This window comes from Capricornis sumatraensis, chromosome 2 (assembly GCF_032405125.1).
Source record: "Capricornis sumatraensis isolate serow.1 chromosome 2, serow.2, whole genome shotgun sequence".
Taxonomy (NCBI): Eukaryota; Metazoa; Chordata; class Mammalia; order Artiodactyla; family Bovidae; genus Capricornis; species Capricornis sumatraensis.
Window position 1 is genome coordinate 157,075,705 of NC_091070.1, and position 23,640 is coordinate 157,099,344.

The window sequence follows — 23,640 nt, forward strand, 5'->3', positions numbered from 1 at the left end:
AGCTCTCCCTGACACACCTGTGAAAGTGTCACCAAATGTTGTATCATATCAACTTTTAAAAACTGCCAACGCTGCTAATGTCTGAAACCTCCTGATGTCACAGCCTTGCACGGGCCTGCAGCCCACAAAAGCATGGCTGGACTTTCAGGATGCACAGTGACAGCATCTTGTGTGGCTGAGGGCAGAGCCTCCTGAGGACAGTGGTGAAATCAGACAAAGAAAGTCACATCCACGAGGTGTCTGGAGAAGGCATTTGAGAAGCCCCTACAGTCTTCTTCCCAATCTGCAGTGAGAGACTCCATCCAGCCCATTAATCCTCTCTCAAAGAGCAATTTATTTAGGTAATTGTTCCTTCCATCCTCCCTACTCCCTCTCTCTCATGAGAGAAATTTCTCCAGAGCCTAGAATCTAGAGAGAAAATATTTTATCTATTATAAATTCCATAAACATCTATTCCCACCCCTGCCTGAAAAAAAAAAAGCTGATAAACACCATTCAGGCTCCTGCTTGCGCCAGTAACGCAGCACTGACCAAAAACTTGAATGTTAGAATGGTTTTCAGTCAAGCTATAGGGTAGTATAACTAAGTAGTTGAGCACATGGATCCTGCAGCTTCGCTCACTACTTTGTGCAAATCCTGCCTACCCTTCGGTGATGTGGCCAGACTTCACTTACTGATTTTATGAGCTGAGGGCATAATATACACGTAACACACAAGTATCTCATTCTTTACACTTGATACTCTAGTTTTTAATCTATAGCGCATTCATCGATGCATATTTTTTCAGGTCCTTATAATTTAAAGAGGATGGATGTATATCCACCCATATCCAATGAGAAGAGTAATTTAGTCTTCAGACTGGAAAAAAACACATATTGGGTAACTGAAGTCTCATTTTGCACACAGCAGAATAAAAGATTAAAAGATCACCTGCAAAGAGTCATTGGGCTGAGATATTCCATGAAATAACATAGACATTATAGGCTTTGAGAACAGGCACTTTGGCTCCAAAATCCACTACAATCAAGAATCTAGGCCAAAAATAAGCCCTTTTTGCCTAACCTTTATATCAACATCAAAATTATGTTTTATTAAATTGAGCAGAAACTGTTCTTAACTATTTTTCCTTTACCAATAAGCACAGCTTGGATTTAACGGTGTGTTACAGCAATTTATTTACAAATCTTGATATCTTTTTGGATTCTAGCAATTAATGGGGAAATAGGAAGTACAGCCAACAAAATTTTCAAAATCAGCTCAGAATCATATTTGGATGTGATTAAAGGTATAAAATGTTCCATTGGAATACTTCAGTGCTCTATCTTAAAAGAATAAATACAAATATTACTTCTTTCCTGGTATATCTGCTTTTCGCATCATGCTAGAACATGTAAAAATTTTCTATAAAAACTATTGTATTACCTCTTTTATACTTACGTATGTATATGTTACTTTTACATAATTGGATTCATTGGTCTTTTATTTGCCACAAATATGAACTGCAGGCCCAAGCCACAGCTCATTCAGACATTTTAAACATACCATTTACTACTTCTTTGTATGGGATATAGTTAAGTTATCCATTTTGCCTTCTGGACTAATAGGATTCCTGAAGTCTCCCTCTTTTTCCTCAGCAACAACTTGTAGTCATAGTTGTTATCAATTATACTTTATTATTCACCATGAAGTTATTGAGCTTGTCAAAATTCAAGAGAAATTTCTTTTAGAGCAAGGCTAAAATATGCAGTTAATGGGGAACACATGTATACCTGTGGCAGATTCATGTTGATGTATGGCAAAACCAATACAATACTGTGAAGTAATTAACCTCCAATTAAAATAAATAAATTTACATTTAAAAAAATTAATGAGTCAGCAATTCCAAGTTGGATAAAGATAAAATGCAATACTTTAGCTTTTGAAGGGAAGAAAAAAAATTGTTATAGCTCATAGAATAAAGTATATCATTGTTGCTGTCTCACAATTTGTAAGGCAATTCTACCAAAATGCCAGGGCACTAGCAGTTCGGGCACTTTGAACATTATTAACAGTGCCCAGCAATGTTAGGAGCCTGAGGAAAAGGAATGGTAAGTAATACTGATCCTGCCTTTATCAGAAATTGTGATTATTTTGTTCATCACGGATGTTTTTGCATTAACTTTATTTTTTAAAATATTGCATTAAAGCATTGTCTTGATTACGTGAAAGTTGCACCCAAAGAAAGCACCCATTCCCCTAACTGTAGAACTGGTCCTGCTTTCATAAGTCACCTCCCTCGAACTTCAGGATAGCATCTGTATAACTGAGTCAGTAATCAAGATGATTAGTGAAAGGACCAAAGTAACACGTGTAAGAACTTGCTAACAGTCAATGTTGACATATAGAGACATTTACAGAGCATTGCACAACTCCAAGATAAAGTCATTATATTAAACATTATATTTAAAGATATAAGGGTGATGGAAAGTGTAAGTACCGTAACTGAGGACAGAAATTAATCCGAGGCCTTAGAAGGATATGAAGACTTGAAGACACACCCATCTCTAACTAACCATATTTAAATAAAGAAAAAGACATACATTCATAGCCCAAGCAAGCAATTTCCTTTCCAGTTTTCATAATTAATCATCTTCTCATAATTAATCCTCGTTTGTAAATTCAGTTTGTCTTCAGATTTACTCTTTTCAGTTCCTAAAAACATTCAATTCTCCAACAATGAAAAATTAATTTAGGAAGAAACACTTTTAATGTTTTCCTCTCACTTAAAAAATTACAGCTCAAACAACACAGGTAAAGCCCTACAAATAGATGCACTGCACGTGAGAACTGTTTTAAGTGGAGATCATAAACCTTTTGGTTCAAGGCAGAACTTTCCAGGCTGAAGGAAGGCACAATGCCCCCTGTTCTCATAGCTAATGATGCTTTCCAAGCTGGTTAGAATGCACTGCTAGTTGCGTTTTAAAACACCACCTCTGAAAGCCTTTCCTCTCTCAGGATCTTACATCAAGGTTTTGCATTTTCCATAAAACTTTTGCACTTCACCTTCCTCACTCAACAAATCCTGAACTTTACAAGAATTCAGTTGAGCCTCTCTTTCCCCTGCAGGTTTTGATCCGGGGGTGGTGATGCAAAACCACCAGGAAAGTTTTCCGGTTCTGTTTCAAAGGGGAGAGAAACAATTAAAATAGGTATATAGGAAGCTCCACTCAGGCTTGTCCCTTCTAACAGAGAGTCATTAAACAACTTGCTAGTGTCATTCAAAGAACTTATAACAGAATCAGTTGATTTTCATCCTCGGCTTTATTAGCTGTGATTTAGGAGCGAGAACGGCCCTGTTGACACAGCTGTAACGTGTCAGGACCTGTAGTCCATTATTGGCTTCAGGCTTCCGAGTTACAGTCCATTCTTGACAGAATCAATCTGAACGTGAAAGCCTTCCCTCTCGGAAACATGTACATATCTACTAGCAGAAAGTGCTTCTTGTACAACTGAAAACAGTATTCACTGGAGGTAAGTTGCAAGTTCACCTTCCCCAAATCAGCATTGACATGCCATAGCTCTCAGTGTGTTCAGAGTGAGCAGAGGGCTGCAGAAGCCTCTTAACTAAATACCCAACATGGGGGCATGTGTGACACTGGGATCTGACTAGCAGATCCCAGACTTTGCAAGTGGGAATCACTGGCTGTTTAACATGCATTCAGAGCCTTGCCAATCTAAAATGGCTGCTCTGTAATACTTTAATTGCAGTTTCATGGAAACAAATTGCTATTTAACTGCAATAAGCATTTCTGTGACTTGGCTGAACTGACAATAGGTGAGACTGTGAAAAGCGACAAGTAACATCAACTTGTAAATGATCTTCGTTCCAACAGCCTCTGCAACCAAGGCACAGGATGCAAGCACCCAGGATAGAATTCCTGGGTGGAAGAGGTTTTGGACATCTTCTCAATTTACAATTATTGAGGCTACCTGGAAACCCTTCACTATAGTGTTTTGATAGACAGATCTTGGACTTACTGTTATTTTATTGGCCCTAAGAAATATTTTATATAAATAGTAGTGCACATTAGAACCTTATTATATTGACATTCAAGCCATTTAAGAGCTTCATTTTAGGTTATTAGTTTTCAAATATCAGTGCTAATCAGGGCAAAAGAATTTAAATAAATATTAAGAGGATGACAATTTCACAAGCTTCATTTCAGTGACAGTTTTCTCATTTCATATTTTATAAGACACTACAGTCTGTGTTAAACTATTTCCTAATAAGTCATGAAGAGCTGGAAATAGTTTCTTGTGGCAAACGATTTGGTTTGGAAAAGCTTCACTGAGGCTGTTCTGCCTTTCGGGCTGTGTAAATCTAACTAGACAGATAGGTAAAAAAACATTAAACTCTTTCAGAGGACAATCTTTTTACAAAATTGTTTCATTAGCAAGATTGACAATTTGGGTTATTGAGACATTTATATGTATCATAAACTTTTTAAAAAAAAAAGGAGTTCGGCTGGGCTAAGTCACATTTGCTTTTATTTTTAATTGCACTGGCTTGTTAAGGACTAGGGCCATCTTGCTCTATGACGTGGCTAATATTAAATAAGTCCTTTCAAAATAACAGAGTACATCTCACTAATATCAAATGCAGCGATGAAAAGTGAACAAGCAAGTGGGTTTTTTTTCCCCAGCAATGTCGGGGCTGGGAGAGGAATACGATCACTGCTCACATCAGAATAAACCTGAGTGTTTTCAGTAGCTTTCTATCCACAGAGCATCCCCATTAGAGACCAGTTTTATTGTTTGAAATGCCTCTGGTATCAAGGAAGTGTTTTACCTAAAGCAAGACTACTACTTAAATATGTTCTATTGTATATTCATAGCTCCATTAGTCCTTCTCCAATTTAGCACATCAAAGAGAAGGCTTCATCACTTGCATGTGGATTATACTAACATGAGTGACATTTGTAATCTTATAGGTCTGCAATTTAAGAAATGCTTTTAGAAGCTCGTTATTAAATACGCAGCAGTGCTTGAGGAACCAGCCATATAATAGTTCATTTAAAGTCTTTAATGACCTTAGCCCTCCACATCACTGAATGCCACAGCTGTATTACTGACTAAAAGTTATTAACTATCTCCTTTGAATTTCTACATTATATGGGACACGAGTGCTCATGCCAAAAAGAATTAGAGAAGATGCTTGCATTCTCATGAACACATTTCTCCTTTTCTATCCTGAAGCGTTCAGTTCACAGTCCCTTAAAGTTATCTTAAAGAAAAAAAAAGAACCAGAACTAGTTCCTAGAAATTCCCCAAGGATCCAACTCTAACAGGTATTGTTTATGCAACTTCTTTTCTGCATGTTTTATAAAGTTCTAATAAACTATTCACTCTAACTTTGCCTTTAAATTCTCCCACAGATCTTCAGCTAGAAAACTGATTTTTTCCTCTTGGCCTGGAATCTCTGAGAGCAGATCCCAAAGGGAAGCTGACAGCTAGCTGAGATGTGGTGAGCCTGACCTCTACAGAAACGATTCCTATTCTCAAGAGACAAGGTAGGTCTGTATGGGAGCTTTTCTTTGGAATAAGAGAAAATAAAACTTAAAAGTATCAATGTGAACACACCTGGCTTTATTAACCTGTGAAAGAAGTTGCAGTTGGGTTCTGCTCACATCCAACAACCTCGCAGAGCAGCCTTTCAGATTGCTCCTCCTTCCAGCACCCGCCCTGAGTCCACTGAATCCTTGGCTAAACGTTTTTCTGCAGGACAAATCTGCGGGCAATGCAGGCGCATGTAGGGAGATTCCGCTGCCTAGAACTGGAGAACCAAATATCGCCAAGAGTACTACTAAATGAAATCCAAATCCTCCCCCAAACATATGGAAAGGCAGAGTCAGTACAGGAGTGTAAGAACAAAACAAAATAAACAAATCATACGGCAGACCACATGAGGCTAAAAGCTCAGCAGAAAATGGAGGCCTCACCCATCAAAGATGACCCTAAGAGCTTAGGGTTCCTCACAACTAATGGAACTTCAAAATCTGTACAGGTATGCTTTAGAACTGCTATTTCCTTCAAAAGCTATAAACTTGGTAAGAGAACAAGATGGTTACGCCACATTCTTTAACATGCTTTCCATCAATACCCAAGGCTTTCCTATTGAGGAAAAAGAAGAAATGAAATAGTTGAAGAATCAAATAAATGGATATGTATAAACACAAAAGATTCACTGTGATACAGAAGTGTAATGATGTGCCGTTAACAGAATATTCTGAACTTATAAAAAGGACCCCTTTAGAAACATGGCTTTGTACCCCTGCCAAAAATGGCATAGTGAAGTAATTTGAAGAATACCTTATTGGCTCAGAGCTAAATAAAACATTCGCACCACCTCCTTTGACCCCCTAAGATTTTTTTAAAGTGAACTTGGTATAGAACAAAAACACTAAAATTTTCCAAAACACAAAAAAGTAAAAGCAGTTTTTAAACCCAAACTCCATTGAATATTTTTTCTTTTAAGTTTTTATTATTTAAATACACCATACTAGAGCAAATGTCTCTGAAAATATCACAAATAAAAGATTTTTTCTTCATTCAGCAAATTAGAAGTAGGGGGGAATTTCTACACAGTAGCTGCTATGAGCCTGATTTTTTTTTTTCCTTTTTTTCATTCTTTTTTTTGTCTTTGCCATGGGAGTAGCAACAGTAGGACAAAAACACTTACATGCATACATACAATGTATTTTACAGAGATACAATAAAAGTGTCTGTGATAGAATATCACAAAAGCCACATCTCTTTCCTTTATCTCATGTTCAGTTTTGATTGAAACACATTTCCTTACAACACTTAAATATACAAAGAGCAAACAGAATGTTGTTAAGGTAAAACACAGGGTACAAACTCTGGCCAGTGCCCTGCTAATTGTTAATGAGGGTAGAAAGCATTTGAACGCTTCTTTTAATTAGCTTCATTAGTCATTTCCCTCCTCCCAAGCTCCCTCCCCCCCCAAAGATGTCCTCCGGTGGATCTTTTTTCATTTTCTCTACAGTCTCCCATTAGCCCAGGTTCACGGAGTCCTTAATGTTCATATTCAGTCATTTTAATACACCCATAAATGCGGGAAGAGCAATCAAGACCAAAGAAGGTGCAATGGCATGGAGCTGGCACTGGTGCTAGCTACAAAGGTGACTTGTCTACTGAAGACACATGGGATCCACCTGTGATGAACGAGATCTGAGATGAAGGCACGCATTCTGCATTACTCTGACCTTTTAGCAGACCTGCAAGAAATAAAAACGGGCATCTGAGCTAAAATGCTAAATTTGAGAGATATTAAACTCAAACATGACTGCTTTTGTCTTCCCTACATTCACTAATCTTCTTTTATTGGATTACCTCCCAACTGTGACTTGATAGAGGCTTTCTACGCTACTTACCCCAGCAGTGAAGAACTAAAGCATAACATTTTCTACACTTTTACTAGTGGAGAAAATGAGACAATAAATGGACTACTGGAAAGTTTCTGATGTAAAGTTCTACAGTGAATTACTGAACTCTGTAAAAGCAAGTTTCTTTTTGAAAAGAATGAATTATAACATCTTGCCTTGTACTTGGATCTTAAAGGCAGGTCCCTTCTCTCCAAGAAGTTTTGTGTTAATATTTACAACTGTGTAACCTTTTGCAAGTTACTTAAGTGTCTAGGTCTCGGTTTCCTCATCCTTGAAGTGGGGATAATAAGACTGTAGTAAGGATTATGTAATATATGGGGAGTACATTCAGCAGAGCCTGGCACTTAATAAAAGCTAAACAAATACTGTCAATTATCATTACTATTTTAATATCCCCACGTGATGTTTATTCACCATATCCTTCTCCACCTATAGGTATGTGTGTATACGCATGTGTGCACATACACACACACAAAAATATTCAGACGCTACTCTTCCCTATTTCCTATCTGCTATGCCACTTAATATTACATAAATATTGTAAATATATGAATCAAACTTATATAATGTGTTCATGACGTGCTCAATTATAGACGTAGTTCCATGGAAGTCTAACTTTAATGTTTAAGTTAGAAATGATACTCCACACAGTCGTCAAATACAACCTGTTTGCAATTACTACAATGAAATAATATATATTAGGTTTTTATGGTTTTTAAATGACATTTTGAGCTTCCCAGGAAGTTCTCGGTTCACCCTTTCCCTAACTTACTAAAAGCCTGAAGTCTATTAGGAGCTGCAACCCCCTACTTCCAAGCTAATTAAAGTGGTAGAGGCTTAATTCCCCAGAGTAGAGGCTCAGTGTGAGAAAGGTAATTTGTCTGTCCAGAACAAAGCTGCAGCAGCAGCCAGCAAGCATATTTAATAAATGAGCATCAAATGTCCTCTACGATGGACACACACACAACACCAATTATATAACTACTACGGGTGAATTGTGAAGTGGTATGCAAACTAGAACTCTCACGAAATTTTCTTCCAACCAAGGAGATGTGATCTCTTATTTTACTGAAAAACACTATTCTGGATGGAACAATCACTCCTGAATGCAGGAAAGAATTCCAGAGCAGGCGAAATTTATCACAAACAAACAAAAAAATTGCCACTGCCACAATTCTTGATTCTATGTACATAGCTCTCTACAAGACATTATTCTCCGGAGGGGAGCCAAGTCTCCTTTAGACAAAACAGGCTGTAAGATTTTGTAGATCCTGGAACACTAGTGGTCTGAGATTTTAGTCAAAAGACTCTATGACTTAAAAGCTCAAAATCATTTTTTCTCAGAATATATAAAAGCCAATGACGCAGAACAACTAAACTATACATCCTAGACACCGGGAACAAATTTCAGGAGGATAAAAGTTGAAAGGGGGCAGATGATGGGGCCTATAACTTTCCATACAATTAGCTGCCTTTAAAGAAGGGATGTACAAATAATCAACTCATTACTTTTCAGCCAGAGGATGCCTGGGTATATTTATCATGCATCATGCACTAAAAACGTAATTGGTTCTGCGAACAGAAGGAAAATGGCCAAAATTAATGTCCAATTTTCCCTACCAAAAATATGGAGAACTAGAGAGAAGAAAATAATAAAATGGAGCTATCTGTCATTTCTCCCCATCCCATCTCCTCCAGAAAAGAAGTGCCAGAGGATTTAGGAAAAATCATTTTAAAGCCTTCTCTAGGTCCAAAAAGTAGTTTATGTTCCACCAGGCGGTGTTTTCATTATCTCTTCCCCCGTGCCTTCCTGTTAATGTCTCTCTGGACATGTTCAGCTTATCCCAAACCTTTATTTACAAAAATTGCCTTGTGAATTGACCCGGCTCATGGTGAGCCTAACACCAAGGGCAAAAATGTGAGACATTTAGGCCAATGGGGATATGTTCTTAATTAACATCAACCCCAAAACACAGCTTCTCACCAGTGTTTCATAAGAACACATCCTTAAGTTGTATTTCCTTATGCTTTTTAAGAGCTATAATATTTGAAGGCCACCTGTCTCCTTTTGGCTTCCAACATTAAGAAAATACACACTGACAGTCTCTTATTCATTGCCTAATATATCTTGTATTCCAAAATCAATGTCCTACCTCTCCCACCCTGCAAAAGGTTATGGACTTATATGACAGGCACAATACATGCAATGCTGTAAACACGTAAACCAGATTTTCTTTCCAGTTTTCCTCCTAACACCTCCCAACTTTCGTCATCTTATGCTCAGTAAGATGGTACTGTGAGACCATGCTTATACTTATTACACATCTGTGCACTTAGTCCCAGGCTAACAATGCTGTGTCCTGTATTCAGTGCTGTTCAGTCTGGCAACATTTTCCACCTTGTCTCTATATCCTTCAATTTTCATCATGCACGTTGGTAACTCTATCATTTTTTATGCCTTGCTAAATCAGGGAAAGAAATGGTATAACACCCGCAACAAACTTAAAATGTAATCTGTAGAAAACTACGACTTTACATCGGAGGTGGTAGGTTTTATTCTTGTACTTCTTTTTTTGGCAAGGGGGCTACCAAGTATAACTACCAATGGCTTTGCCTCCAAACTGAAATGATAACTCAAGATGTTTCTTACCCATTATTGTCCTCAACTGTGCCCTATAGATTCACTTAATTACAGCTGAAAGCATAAAAATCTGTAAGTATTTATATGTATTGGCACTTCTTAAAGAAGCTTGAAATGGCTCATTGATGGTGACTGATTAATCTGCAATAAAAAATTAGACTTCCATTCTTACAGTAGTATTCTATGTAGCTTCCCGTATCAGTAAACTAAATAAGGAAAACTATACATACTTTGATGCAATTAACCTTTACCTAATAATGCAATGGAAAATACATTTAAAATCACTCCATAAACTTGAATAAGAGAAAACAATACAAGTATTAAAATATGGCAGTATAATTTTAAATAGTTTTCAAATATTAGTCATTTTCCCTATACACAACATTAAGAAAATGTATTACGGAAGACAAAGAAGCCTAATATTTTTTTCCTGAGATTTTTGAAGCTTGCTAAATTCCTATTTGCAGATAAATGTTGTTTTTTTGTGATCCCCACAACAGACATTAATGAAGTTCCTATTGTAAATCCATAAAGAATTACCAAGTGAAGTGTGCACTTTTTGTTTCAATGCAATAACTCAGTGCTGTGTGATTGCCTGGGTTAATGATGAAAAAGTCAAACATACTATCAGAGCTGATGGAAAAATCTATCACCAATCTGAAATTAAAATTCATCTGTGGTCAATAAGATTTAATATCCATGCAAGTGGCGCTGTAAAGAGTAAATGAATCAATGTCATCAATACATAATCAGTATGAAATATGATGTGAATAAAATTATGCGCGCAAGTCATACATTTCACTCTTTTCTGGGCCAGTGTGGAATGAACAGTCTCTTAACTGAAGGTTGACAGTAATTGTTACAAATTAGGCACAGCAGTTATCAAAATGCACTCACTTGCATAGCTATAGGACTTATTAAGGAGATTAAAATAGACCTAAAACTATCCAGTACTGGAGGTGCTGGACAACTGTTGAACACCCGATTTTCCCTCTGAAGTATCGTCTAATGTTATGTGATTCGTACATCTGTATGACTTCCTTATTTCTAACTCTGGTCCCAAAACTCTCCAGCTGTGGCGAAGAATCAAAACACATAATCTTTAATAATGGGAGCTATCTATGGCCCAAAGTGATCAGCAAGAGGTGGAACTTAAAAAAAAAAAGTTGTAACTTATTTAAATCATATAGGACCGTGAATCAACAAAAATGCTCTTCCTTGGAATTCCGGAATGTTTCATTAAACTGCTCCTCTCAAATTCAAAGCACTGTAAACTGGGTGTGGAAGGCAGGTATCCGAGTTGCTATTACTAATGAAGAAATCATTCTTTCACGACAAAGACATTTATTCCTTCTTCTTACCATAAATGTTCTAATCTTTCCCCCACAATAACCTAGTCACCTGGTATTTCTGAATCTCAAAATTGTCTAGTGTGATAAAGAACTGGTTATAGGGAAGTTTTACATTTTGCCTGACTCTGCATGAGATAACACGTTCAACATTGGTAAATCTACAGTTGTGACTAAATCAGGATTTTTTTTAACCACAGAACATTCACAATTTAATCAATCAACTCTTCTATTTCTGAACATGTATGTATGAGTAGCCTACATTTCTTTAAAAGGACACGCAAAAACACAACCACCAATGAAACTCCCTCACTAGATGGACTTAAGATTGAACCTTCCAGCTTGCTCTAATAGAGCTTATTAGTAACTGCGAGGTATTCACCTTCTGGTCTGGCAGTAGTGGATTGCTCTGAAGTGAATTCAAATGGCCATTGATGAGAGCTGTAGGTCTATCATGTTCACAAAATAAACTGCCATTGATGTAGTGAAACCGATCTCCCGGGACCAGGCGATTCCGGCAGGTAGAGCATGTAAAACACTGCAAGGGAAAAGCAAACCCACTGAAAACAAGTACAAATTAAGTCTTTTGTGGTCACAAGTTTGTAAACTGTTTTTAAGCAGGTTATCTGTCAAGTACAGGGAGCCACTTATGGCTTGGTGTTTTCCTTCCTTCGACATGATTCTAGAAAAGAATAAGCCCAAATGCAAGAAACTGGAGCCAGCTAAAGGGGGAAAGAGACAAATAGGTGTGTGCTTCCCATGGTGTGGAGGGCGGAGGCGGGTATGTAATCATCACTGCCACACTACAATTTCAATGGACTCCTTCCGTGTTTGCGGCTTGAGACAGCGGGGTTCCCACTAAGGACACATGCTTTGTCTCCATGCGGGAAAGGTATGGTTCTTTTAAAAGCACAAAGGAGGAGCAGATGCTACCTTCAGATGATACACATTGCCTTGGGCCCTCATGACGAGTTCACTCGCAGGAATAGACTGTCCACAAGCACTGCAAGCACCGCTATTCCCAAATAACCTGAAACAAAGATGACGGGGACACCAATGAATAATCCCAAACCAAAGAAAGAGAAAGAAATCCCTCGGCCTCTGGCCCTCCCTCTGGAATGTATTTGACAGAGGCGGAATTTTTAGGCTCGGGGCTTCAAATTTTATAAGTGATTTACATCATCCAGGAAAAAAATCCTTTTGGGGGTCACAGGTAACTTCTGCCTACCGCAGAGGAAGAGGATGCCCCAGGTTTAATCAAAATATTGACTTACACCTCTAGCAAATACAAAACAATTCTGTTCTACACACATTTTATCAGATTACTGAGTTCATCATAAAAAAAAAAGATACAATTCATGACTGGAGTTTAAATGCATTGTGTCCTTGAACTTATATGAAGAACTCTTTTGTACTTTAATCATATCTTGAGATATGAGTCATCAAAAGGGTTAAGAGGATTTGATTGTATATCTAAGAAGACATCATGCTCAGTGTATTGAAACTCCCGTAAACCTCCATCAGTGCAGACTTTCCATTAGAAACTCTCTGCTATCCAGGTTGATATATAATGTGTATGGGTTAACCTTTTCAATCATGGTGTCAACACTTAAGATTTGCCTCTGCTCATCTCTTTCATCCTAACCTTCTCTCTCTCTTGATAATGAAATGCTTGCTCCAACTTCCCTCTATCTGCTCCTGAGTCCACAATTTAGATTACTTCATCTCTGCTAGCAACAAACTGAATGAAATTTCGATTTGAGCAGAAAGTAATTTACCGGGATCTGGACCCATTTGTCATCATCTCTCTCTGGGTGTTTGCTGTATCACTGCAGTTTTCCTATGCAATCAAATGAGACCACAACATCTGCCATGGGGGGAGGAGGGGGAGAAGGAGAAGGCTGCAGAGGAGGGGAAAGCTCAAGGAAGTGTGGTGTACTCAAGAAAAATATATACATAATTCCTTATATTCTTCCAAAGGCACAAAAAATATTTTAATGAACACCGAACTTTGGCTTTTATGGACTCTGTAGATTCAAGCTGGGGAGCTTTATTTGCTTTTGGGCTTCCCTCTTTAATATCCACAAATATTTATTAAACAGACCAAAATGATTTCACACTGAAAGGTGATGTCGGAACAAGCAAGCAGGGTCACAGAGGCACTTTTCAACAATGAAAAAACAAAGTAATGGGACTTACAAATTAACATATCGGTGTCATCATAAATATTAATATTTGCATTTTTTCCTTGTTCAAATAAAGTCATAAAATGCAGTTTGTGTCAAACCAGGAGACACACTCCTATAGAACACCCCGTAATCTGAATGATTGCAGCATGCCTCTATATAAAAATAATTGCTTTGAGTTTTCAGAATCTGGTCTTGCAGAAGAGGCTTGTCATGTTCAAACTACTAATTTGCTGTCGCCACTTTATTGAAAATAGCCTGTAAGTTGTTATTAAATGTATCGACTGAACGACAGGGAGAGTAGTAAAACTGCCCCTTAAGATGGCTTTTAATAGGAAGCCTGAGAAACAAATTTTGCAGTAGCATCGATTTGAAGAGTTCAATCAAAACTCCATTTCAAAACTAATTAGTCTGAGATCCACGACACATTGACACGTTCTTGCAGAATCAGAACAGTTAAGAGAGAAAGCTGAAATAATACACTGTCAGGACCTCTAGCCACACAACCACACCGTGTGGGAGCAAGGGGGCCGCTGGCCTGCCATCTCCTGATGCTGGACCACGTCAGGAGCACTGATGAGGACCTCCCAGAGTCCCACTCACAGCATCTTTCAAGTGTAGGTTGTCACTGCTGCCGCAGGGGGGCTTCTCAGAAGGGTAGGGTTAGTGTGACCAGAGAATTAGCACTGCCACTGGGGAAGGAGTTTATGATCAACAGCAGGGCTATTTCAAAACCCAAAAGGGGTACCAATTCAGACACTTCGAGTGAGAATAAAGTTTATAACCTATCGATGTAGCCAAAAACACGCTGAGGATAAAAGGGGGGTAGTGTAGATAATAGGGTTAGGGAACAGATTTCTACTGGAGCCAAGGACCAAATATTCTCTTAGAGTAACCCAGAAGGATTTTAATGGATAAGAGTCTATAATTATGGCTGTCAACTACCAACAGGTACACAATGACACTCCATCTTAAAAACACCCTTTCACAGTACCGATCTGATTACCCAACCTAAGTGTTCATTTATTTTACAATTCACCCTAAGTAAAGTCAGTTGTATGTCTTCAACATCTAACTGTGTTTTAATAATCAGGGCAGTTGTGTGTAATCCAAAAGCTTTTCATACATCTTATTTTCTCCAGCACCACTTTTCTAACCTTCAGGGAACAATCAACCACAAAAATCACCGGATTCCTAAAGTGTCAGAAAGTACAGTTACAAAGTTTGAAAATGACCACGATCTACTCATGATTGATGTGCTATTGAACAATATTACTAATGGAGTTTAAGATCTTTCCATGCCTACAGCTTTAAGGCTGCCTCAGAGCAGAACACTTAAATGTCTATACACATTTTAATCCCCTTTTTTACCAAAGAGGAAAGCTACCATTAGAATTCCACCCTTTTTCTGAAAAGTTGTGGTTTTTTTTTTTTTTTAAACATTTCTTTTCTCTGCAGAGTTAATTATCTAACCAGGGGGACTGTCCAGGACAGTGTTTGATTTAAAAGGCTCGAAGCTTTAGGTGCTCAATTAAGTAGCTATCGGTCTCAGACTGGACTATAATGGGCTCTTTTCTCTTTAACTCAAGCAACAGGGAGATATACCCCAGGTCAGGCTAATTAAAGCCAGGGGAGTCTTTAATTGTGATGACAGAATCGGTTTCAGTTTCCTTTCTCTGGGTCCTCAGTCCAAGAAGGTCGTTAATATTTCAGCATTTGGGCAATGCAATCAATCACACACATCAAGAGGTTCCTTATATGGGGAAAAGGGAGAAATCCCACCAAACCTCCACACTTTAAAGGTGCTTTGCTCCTAGGAAAAACACCTTGAAGTGCCAGTACTGCTTGCCAGCTCCGCTCTCCTTGCTGACAGAAAAGAGATGGAGAGCAAGTTGTATTTTTAGTTCAGTAATAATACTTAGCATCTTTCCCTAACTTCAATGACCAATAGGTGGGCCTATTTTCCACTGCATTATTACTTCAAGCAAAATACATGCAATACTAGCGTTACCTGGCTTTTTCTAAACTGCTTTCAGGCAAGGAGAGGTGAATTTCTAAGAGTGTGGCTGAAAGGTATACATTTGTACCTGCAAGTAAATATCAGCAACCTATCTAGGAGAAAAAATGCACATCCACAGCTACTGATCCAGATGCAATTGGCTTTCCAGCAGGTTCCTATATTTAATCTAAATTCTGCACCAGCTATATTAAATGTAACAAAGAAATGCAACCCAGAAATTATGCCTGGAGCCAAGTCCATTAAAGATACTTCGGAATAACTAGAGACCAAGCACCTTAAAAGCACCAGAAGCTATTGATACTTAAGAGGGGGGCTGTAATAATCTCAACTGCTGCGTTAGAGAGGGGAGGGAAGAAAAAAAAAAAAAATCAACCAAATTACGTTTGGTTAATTCAGAGTAACAGATCTGCCCCCAAGTGAATTGGAGGCCTTGAATTAATTCTGTTATGACAAATCAAGATAAACGTTCCCCCTAAATTGCATGCGATTTAATTAATTTTTGAGATCCTCGGATTTTTTTTTCCTAGCTAATAGTTCACATGCTCCTGTGCTGTCATTGTGCTTGAGTGGGCAGACTTCAAAGTGATATTAAATAACCAACTATTAGATTTACCTAGCACGTCCTATTGGAAAAGTGCCATTTAATTACCTAGCCTGTTCAATTAAAGGGACAGCATTCTCTGAATATAGCAGCTTGCTGTTGATTACCAGGGAAATGAACTCGCTGTCTGGCGGCGCCTCCGTTCCTAACGCTACCCCCTCCCCAAACACACCCTCCACCACCCACCAGCACCAGTCCCCCCGCCCCGGGCCCCCACCCCTGGCCGCGCGGCGTTCACTGCGGCTGCGGGCGCCACGTGAACCTCCTGAGCAGAGCCCAGGGAGAGAAAGCGCGACCCACTCGTCCAGCTCCCGCCCTGCGCTCGCCCCCTCGCGGGCCCGAGGCACCGGCCAAGCGGCCGAGCGCCTCCACTGCGGCCTTGGGCGCCACCGGCCCCTAGCCTGGCCCCCGCCCAGTAGACCGAGCGAGCGGACGAGACCCGGCACGCCGAGAACCGCCAACCGGGCTTCCGGCGCGTTTGCTCGCCTCACAGGACCTGAAGCCCCACCCGTCCATCTCCCCGAACTTCCTCCTCTCGCTGCACTTTCCTCGCCAGTCTTCGGGCCGGAGGTGGGGGTAGAGGAGGAGGACTCGAAGAAAGAGAATCAGAGTTTCTGAAGCTACTTGGTGGCGCTAGGATTGAGCTGGGGGTTCGGGAACTGGGGGGTAGTAGGGGGAAGGGCGCTGCTAAGGCTCGCCTACTTTTGTAATTTTCTAAGGTGGCCGGGCCTGGCCGGCGTTGGCCCCTTTAAGACCCACCCTCCCGTTCCTTTCCCTTCACCCCCTCCTCGTCTTTCCCTCTCTCTCTTAGAGGCCAATTTTGTTAATTAAATGTTTTGTTTGCGACGCAGCTCTCATTCATTGCGGACACGTCATTCGGAGCAGATCTAAGCCAGAGACCAGATCTCATTAGATAAAGCCCATCAGAACTAAGAAAATGGAGGAGCCACTAATTAAAGCTTTTAATTGTGCGGATTCGCTGCAGCAAGGCTTTATTTGAAATCTTGGGAGGGAGAAGAGGCAGTTCAGTTCTGCCCAATCGACACTTGGTCGCGCAGGGGCAAGGGACCAGGGAAAAGCGGCACCCTCCTCCCCCAACCCCCTCCTCCCCGGGCCTCTCCCGAAGCTTTTTAGCCAGATCTTGGTTGTTTAAAAAAAAAAAAAAAACCCACAACCTCAAAGTCAGACAGTTTAAAAGCCCCTTAATAAATCGCTCTGTGGTCCCAGCTGGGGCCAGAGAGCCGAAGAGTCCCCTTCACCTGGTAGCTGGCGAGCGGATTAGTCCTGCTCCTCAGCGGCCGTCATTGCAGAATTGAAAGCGCCTTCAACAAGTGGACAGAGGGGAGGCTGGGAAGGAGTAGCTGATAGGGAAAGGAACACGCGCCTCCCCACCTTCCCACCCTTTTGGCATCTTGGTGGGCAGAAGGAAGGAACACTGAAGGAAGTCTTAGGAGATGGAGATCCCTTAAAAATGGGGAGTCGGGGGGCAGGGGGAAGATGCTGCTGCTGAGCTCTGAGCAGTGTGAGGAAAGGATCAATTCGGTACTGAGCTAGAACACCTCTCCAGGACAAATCTAAGGTTCTCAGGGTATCCTCTGGTTCACCAGCAATGGTTACAGTTTTCAGTAAGGAAAAAAGAAAGGAAAGGAGAATATGGGCTCAATTAATTAAAGCTTGGGGTTGGGCACACATCCTTCCTTTCTCCATTAAGCCACGAGAAAAACACCAAATGGGCATTGATATTTGTGCCCAAGAATAAGGAAAGAAATGAAGTGATTCCCAGGAAGCCACTTGCCTAAACTTGTCCCAAGGGAATGCAAGTGGACCCATCTTCTTTTTAATTAGTGGTAATCAGAATGTTTTCTGAAGGCACATGGAGAAGAGATGAATCTATACCATTCACTGCTTCTGAACAGCACTGTCAATTTTTCCCCTTTTAAGTCATCCTCCTTACCACAGTTTTGCTCTCTATTTAATTACAATACTGTCAAAGCTCATGGCATTGCTTGGAAGAAGGATAAGAAAGCATTACACCCATGCTCCTGCTGGTTTTCCAACATTTCTAAAAGAACACTTTATGAAATTAATGCTGCCCTCTTAATTTAAAAATAAAAGCCCTCCCCCTTCCTGTATGTATATATATATTTTTTAACTTGGCTGATTGAGGAGGCCAGTACTACATTACTGGAAAACCAAATGTCACCTTATTCCATCATTTTATACTAATGATATCCCTGCACTAAACATAGCCATACTACTCAGCTCCGTATTGCACTGGGGTCTTTTGCAGTTTTAGACCCAGAGTGAGGGAATCACAATAGAGCTACACTTCAAAAAAATACCTCATCTATTGATTAACCCACATTGAAGAAAGAGCAAAAATGTTCTAATCTCTATAAAGAAAAAGGTTTAGAGCAGAAATTTAAATAGAACGCAGTTTTTTAAAGTGAGCGGTATTCTAATATCAACCGTGTGGGCGTGGGTTTTTTTTTTTTAATTACTGGATGTTGAAACAGAACACCTCCTAGAAGCATTCATGTGCATCAGTCTATCAAACCATTTACTCAAATTAAATGTGTAATCCTTCAAATGCCTCCTTTCAAATTAATGAGTTTAAGTAGCTTGAGTTCACCTGAAAAGATCCTATAGGCACCTGACCTCCTGAATTCTTTCCATTAATTGCACTGAAACTTGTTGGAAAAGGCTGCTTACATGGGCATATGAATGTTCGTATACATTGCTTTAAAATGCAAGATTAGTATAATTCTATAGCCTCTTTTCCTAAATCTCTTTTGGGGATCAAGGGCAGTGATACAAATAACAACAACAAAAAAACCCAAAATCTGAACATTCCTCAATTGAAAGCACTGCAAAATTTTACATCACAAACCACACACTAACACTGGAGTATTTCCAGCCTCCAAGTAACAGTACAAAAAGAGAAACATTACCATTAAGCTTTTTTTTTTTCTTGTTTGGGTTCCTTTGCTACAAGAAAAATGACAAGTCTTTAAACTAATAGGTAACCAGCAGTTTTCACAAGGGGCACAAAGAATGAGTCAGTTTTCTACTTAAGAAAGTTTAAGATGCTTATGTAAATATAATAATCAGCCATCACCATCCGCAAATCTTTTCTCACTAACCACACAAAATTTTAAGTCAATCTTTTGTCTCCGAGTTCCTGTGTGGGCCCCTACCTTGCTTTAAGAAAGCAGCTTAAATCCCACTAGAAATGTTTATTTTTAGTGGAGGGTCCAACTGGGGCTGACCACTTGAAACCCTGGTCCTGGGAGTGAGCAACCTTGGCACACCTAGCGGCCCAGTCCCACTAGATGTGCAGTTTTCAGTTAGTGTGGCCTTCGCCATTAATCTGCCATTAAAAATTGGAAGACTAACACATGCTTCTTTAACCCCTTAAATTTCGGCCAGCCAGGTTTTTCAGGTGTATTCTCAAGAGGTGCCCTGTTCCTTTCCTTAAAATCCTTGGTAACCTGTGGCCTTGCTACCGCTCTGCCCGCCAGTGTTGGGGAAAAGGCAGCCAAGTCTTACCTAATGTAGTCATTTCTGCAAAGGATCATGCCGCTCTTGGTGTAACAGGACGTGCCGATGTCGCCCAGCTGCGCCTGGCAGCAGGAGCACTTGAGGCACCGGCTATGCCAGTAGCTGTCCATGGCATAGAGCAGAAAGCGGTCCGCAATCTTGCCCCCACAGCCTGCGCACCGCTTCCAGGAGAGGGAGCCGGCCGTCACCGGGGGCGGCTGGGAGCTACTGCCCGGATTCACCATGGTCTGCAGAGGGCGGGAAGCGGACAGGGAGAGAGAGACAAAACAGGGGCGATGCAAAAGTTAGTAATCTCCGCGCTAGAGAGCGAACCGGTTCCCCCCCAGAGCTGCTGGAAGGAAGCAGCAGAGCAAGGGCGGTAAGGAGGAAGACGGGGAGAGGGAAGGAGGGAGTCTTGCCGGCAGCAGCCGCCTGTTTACTTTTCTCAAGCTTTGTTCTGGGGCCACGAGCTCCTCTCAACTTTCCAGCGCTCGCCGCCGCTGACAATTTCAGCTTGGGTACTGTCAAAACTCCGAGAGCCAGGCTCCGCGGCGCGCTCCACCCCTCGCGGCGCCTCCTCCCCCCGCCTCCGCCCCCTCCTCCCCTCCTCCCCTCCTCCGCAGCCCGCCTCCAGCAAATAAGGGTCAAACCCACCCACCGCCGCGCCCGGCCCCTCCCCGGGCCCCGCCGAGCCTAGAGCGCTTGCCGAGGGGAGTGGGGAGGCGGCGGCCCCCGCCGGAGCCACGTTCCCTCCCGAGCTCTGCCCCGGGAAGTGCAGCTGCAGTTCACAAGTTGGAAATAGTTCGGCTTTCTGAAAGGGAAGGAGGGAGGAACCAGCAGAGGGGAGATGGAGACTGTGATGGTGGGAGGGAAGGCGAGGAGACCGTGGGGGGGGGGGGGGCGGGGGGGGGGCGTAAAGTTGCGAAACTGGTTTTTCGTATTTTAAACAGCACCTTTCACATGCCATTGTGGTGACCGCCATCTCCCATTATTGTTCCAAATCTCATTTCATTTTGAAGATCAATCAGTGTTTTCTCTGGGTTTTCAGGACACAGGCAAGAATAATAGATCATTGAACTTTAGGATGCCTGTTAACTTCCTATACAAACACTCTCCACTTTGGTCTCACTAATCTGCCCTTGATCAGCAATTTAAATGCTAAAGCTTTGTTCCTCCAAAGGGGCGGGGGGAGCCAGGGGTGCGTTACAGATAATATGCGAGAAGGAACTGTTAAAGGATGCACAAGTTATCTCCGAGCCAGTCCTGCAGTCACCAAAAACTGCTTTTAAAAATCCCCCACTCTTTCTAATGAATGTCACGAGAGAAGCAACTGGGGTATAATATAGGAATCAATTTATAAAGCTTAGCCTAAACCGATTAATTTGTTGCCTCCAATCCTGAGTCCAATAAAGTCCTCGTGTTCCTCCAGTCACTTATTCTATAAAAAGATCAAGTTATTTACTGCCAATTAAGCAGCCTGTTTTGTCTTTGTCCTCTGTAAGCCGAGAGTGTGGGCTCCCCTCGAGGCTCCCAGCTATCTGCTCAAGACATTCAGCTGATACCTCAGAAGGGAGAGGGCGAACTTTGCCTGTCCCCAGCCCAACTTGGCTACTGCAGGAGGAAAAAAAAAAATATGAGGGGAAGGGAACGAAACAAGGACTCGGGTTCCTTAAATAGGCCGATTTTAAACACATTTCCTCCGAAAGAGTCCCGGAACGTGTGTCCAGTGACCGCACAATAAACCAGAATAAGAACTGCACCAATTAAGCTGTAACAAAACCCTGAGACTTTGGAAACAGGACCACTCTAAAACCCATTAGCATTGCATTTATCCGAATGCATCATACCTTTATGTAAATTGATTTATCTGATGCATTTACTCGAGGAATTGCTTTTTGTTACAATTTGCCCTAACCCAAATGAATCTGCATTTCCTGCCCTAGGTCTTTAAACAACCCCCGCACCCCCCCCCCCCTTTTTAATCGCTCCAAATTCCTTTTTAAAAGAGGAGAGGGAGGGAGGAGATTCCAAGCTCTTCCCCGCCCCCATCTTTGGTGAGAGGTAAATATATATGTATTTTTTTTTTAAAGGAAACACTACACTGAGAAAAGCATCCAGTAACCCCATTAGCTAAAGCTCTTAAGGACAAGCAATACCTTAATGCTGATTAAATCTAAAAGAGATGAATCAAGAGGACTGACCAGAAACTGACTCCCCTGATAACTAAGGACGGGCCCTCATCAAGTTTCATTTAGAGTTGGGGAAAAAAAAAGAAAGAAAGCTTTTAAGTTAAATAGGCTTATACTCTAGTAATTACATAGCCAAGCAATTTAGGTCCTGGGATAGTCAGTGAAATAGAAAGCAGAACTGGCAGCTAGAGGCAAAATCTGCCCCCCTTTAACAACGTCTCTGGTGTTTTTTAATGGAGACCAAGGGAGGGACAAACGTAGCGCTGGCAATTTGTAGTACAAAAATGGATGCTTAATTCATGTCTTGATTTTAATTAGGTGATTCACCGGATTTCTTCTGGATTGGAACAAAAGACTTATAAGCCAAGAGGAATTTTTTAAAAGAACCATCAATACCCAATCTTGCTCACTTAGATCCCTTCTGCCACTGTTTTAAAAATAGTGTGTGGGGGGCGGGGGTGTGGAGTGGAGGGTCGTGACTATTTCCCCCACACTACTTCTCAGACTTAAACCCTTATAGCACATCCAGCCTTTCCCTTCGGAACTGAAAATATACCCACCCACCCCCCTCCAAGGTCTCCAACAGACCCATCTCCAAGAAGAACCCTTTTGTAAGCAGGAACCGCTACAAAGCTGGCGGCCCGGGGCTGTCCTCCGTGCTAGCTCGCAGGCCGGCCTCGGTAGTTTCAGACTCGCGCATTATCTAAGCCGACGTATTGTTTACTTGCAATTTGGGACGGTCAAGGGAAGAAAGCCAAAGAAAACAGCCCCGGCCCAAATCGGCCCTCTCCTCTTTCTCCCCGCTCCCTGCCCGCAGCTCCCCAGCCGTCCCCTTACCTGCTTTTCCCCTATATTGCAATATTGCGAGAGGCGACGGCGGCGAAATGCGAGCGAAGCCGCTCGGCTTCCAAGGAAGGGGCGCCTCGGCTGGCGGAGCTGGAGGGAGGGGGGATGTTCTCGCAGAAGCAGGAAAGGGGAGGAGGGGGCTAAGGGCCGCTTTTCTTTTTTAACGCGTAGCTCTGAGGCTGGGTTGGGGGGCCCCGCGTAAGTGGCGGGCTGCGGGGAGCAGAAGTGTCAGTCTCGGTCCTCGCCGTTCTCCTCCGCCTCCGGCTCCGCGCGAGCAGCTGCAGGAGCCCTCGGCCCGCGCAGCGCGGCGCAGCGGCAGCAACTGCTGCAATCGCTGCTGCAAGTTTGGCAATGTGGCTTCACTTTGTATATTCCCCCGCCCGGCGGCCCCCGCCCCGCCCGCGCTCCTCCTCCTCCTCCTCCGCCTGCCTCCCTCCCGCGCGCCCGCCCGCTCGCTCGGGGCTGCTGGCGGCGGCAGCGGCTCGGCCGAGCTTCCTGCACCTCCAGCCGGGGAGCGGCCGCAGACACAACAGCCCCGGGAGCGGTGGCGGCGGCGGCCGGGGGGCGAGTGCTCCCGGGAGGCGGGGAGCTGTGGCCGGCGGGGCCCGGCGCGCCGGAGCCTGCGCCGCTGCCGGGGCTGCTGCTGCCCGGCTCGGAGGCGGCGGCGGCGGCGGCGCTGGCCTCTAGCCGGCTTGCTCGCTCCCTCCGCGGCTCTTACACATGTGTTACTGACAGAGCAAAATCCCAACTACTCCCCGGCTCTGCCGCCGACGTCAGCGACCCTCAGCCACTGGGCGGCCGGATTGTTCAGGCGGAATAATAA

General features: G+C 42.1%; 1 protein-coding gene across 2 annotated transcripts; it reads right to left on the reverse strand.

Annotated features, from left to right (window-relative positions):
* Positions 1 to 6,580: 6,580 nt before the first annotated feature.
* Positions 6,581 to 23,177, reverse strand: LMO4 (LIM domain only 4). 2 transcript variants are annotated; one of them, XM_068965591.1, is made up of 5 exons: positions 22,809 to 23,177; positions 19,792 to 20,030; positions 12,369 to 12,465; positions 11,818 to 11,973; positions 6,581 to 7,277 (listed from the first exon to the last, which is right to left on the reverse strand). In XM_068965591.1, exons 2-5 carry the CDS (start codon positions 20,025 to 20,027, stop codon positions 7,269 to 7,271), a joined length of 498 nt encoding a protein of 165 aa, XP_068821692.1. In that variant the 5' UTR covers positions 20,028 to 20,030; positions 22,809 to 23,177; the 3' UTR covers positions 6,581 to 7,268. The 2 variants fall into 2 exon arrangements, with proteins under 2 accessions (XP_068821692.1, XP_068821694.1); XM_068965593.1 differs by lacking the exon at positions 22,809 to 23,177 and adding an exon at positions 20,223 to 20,291.
* Positions 23,178 to 23,640: the final 463 nt, after the last annotated feature.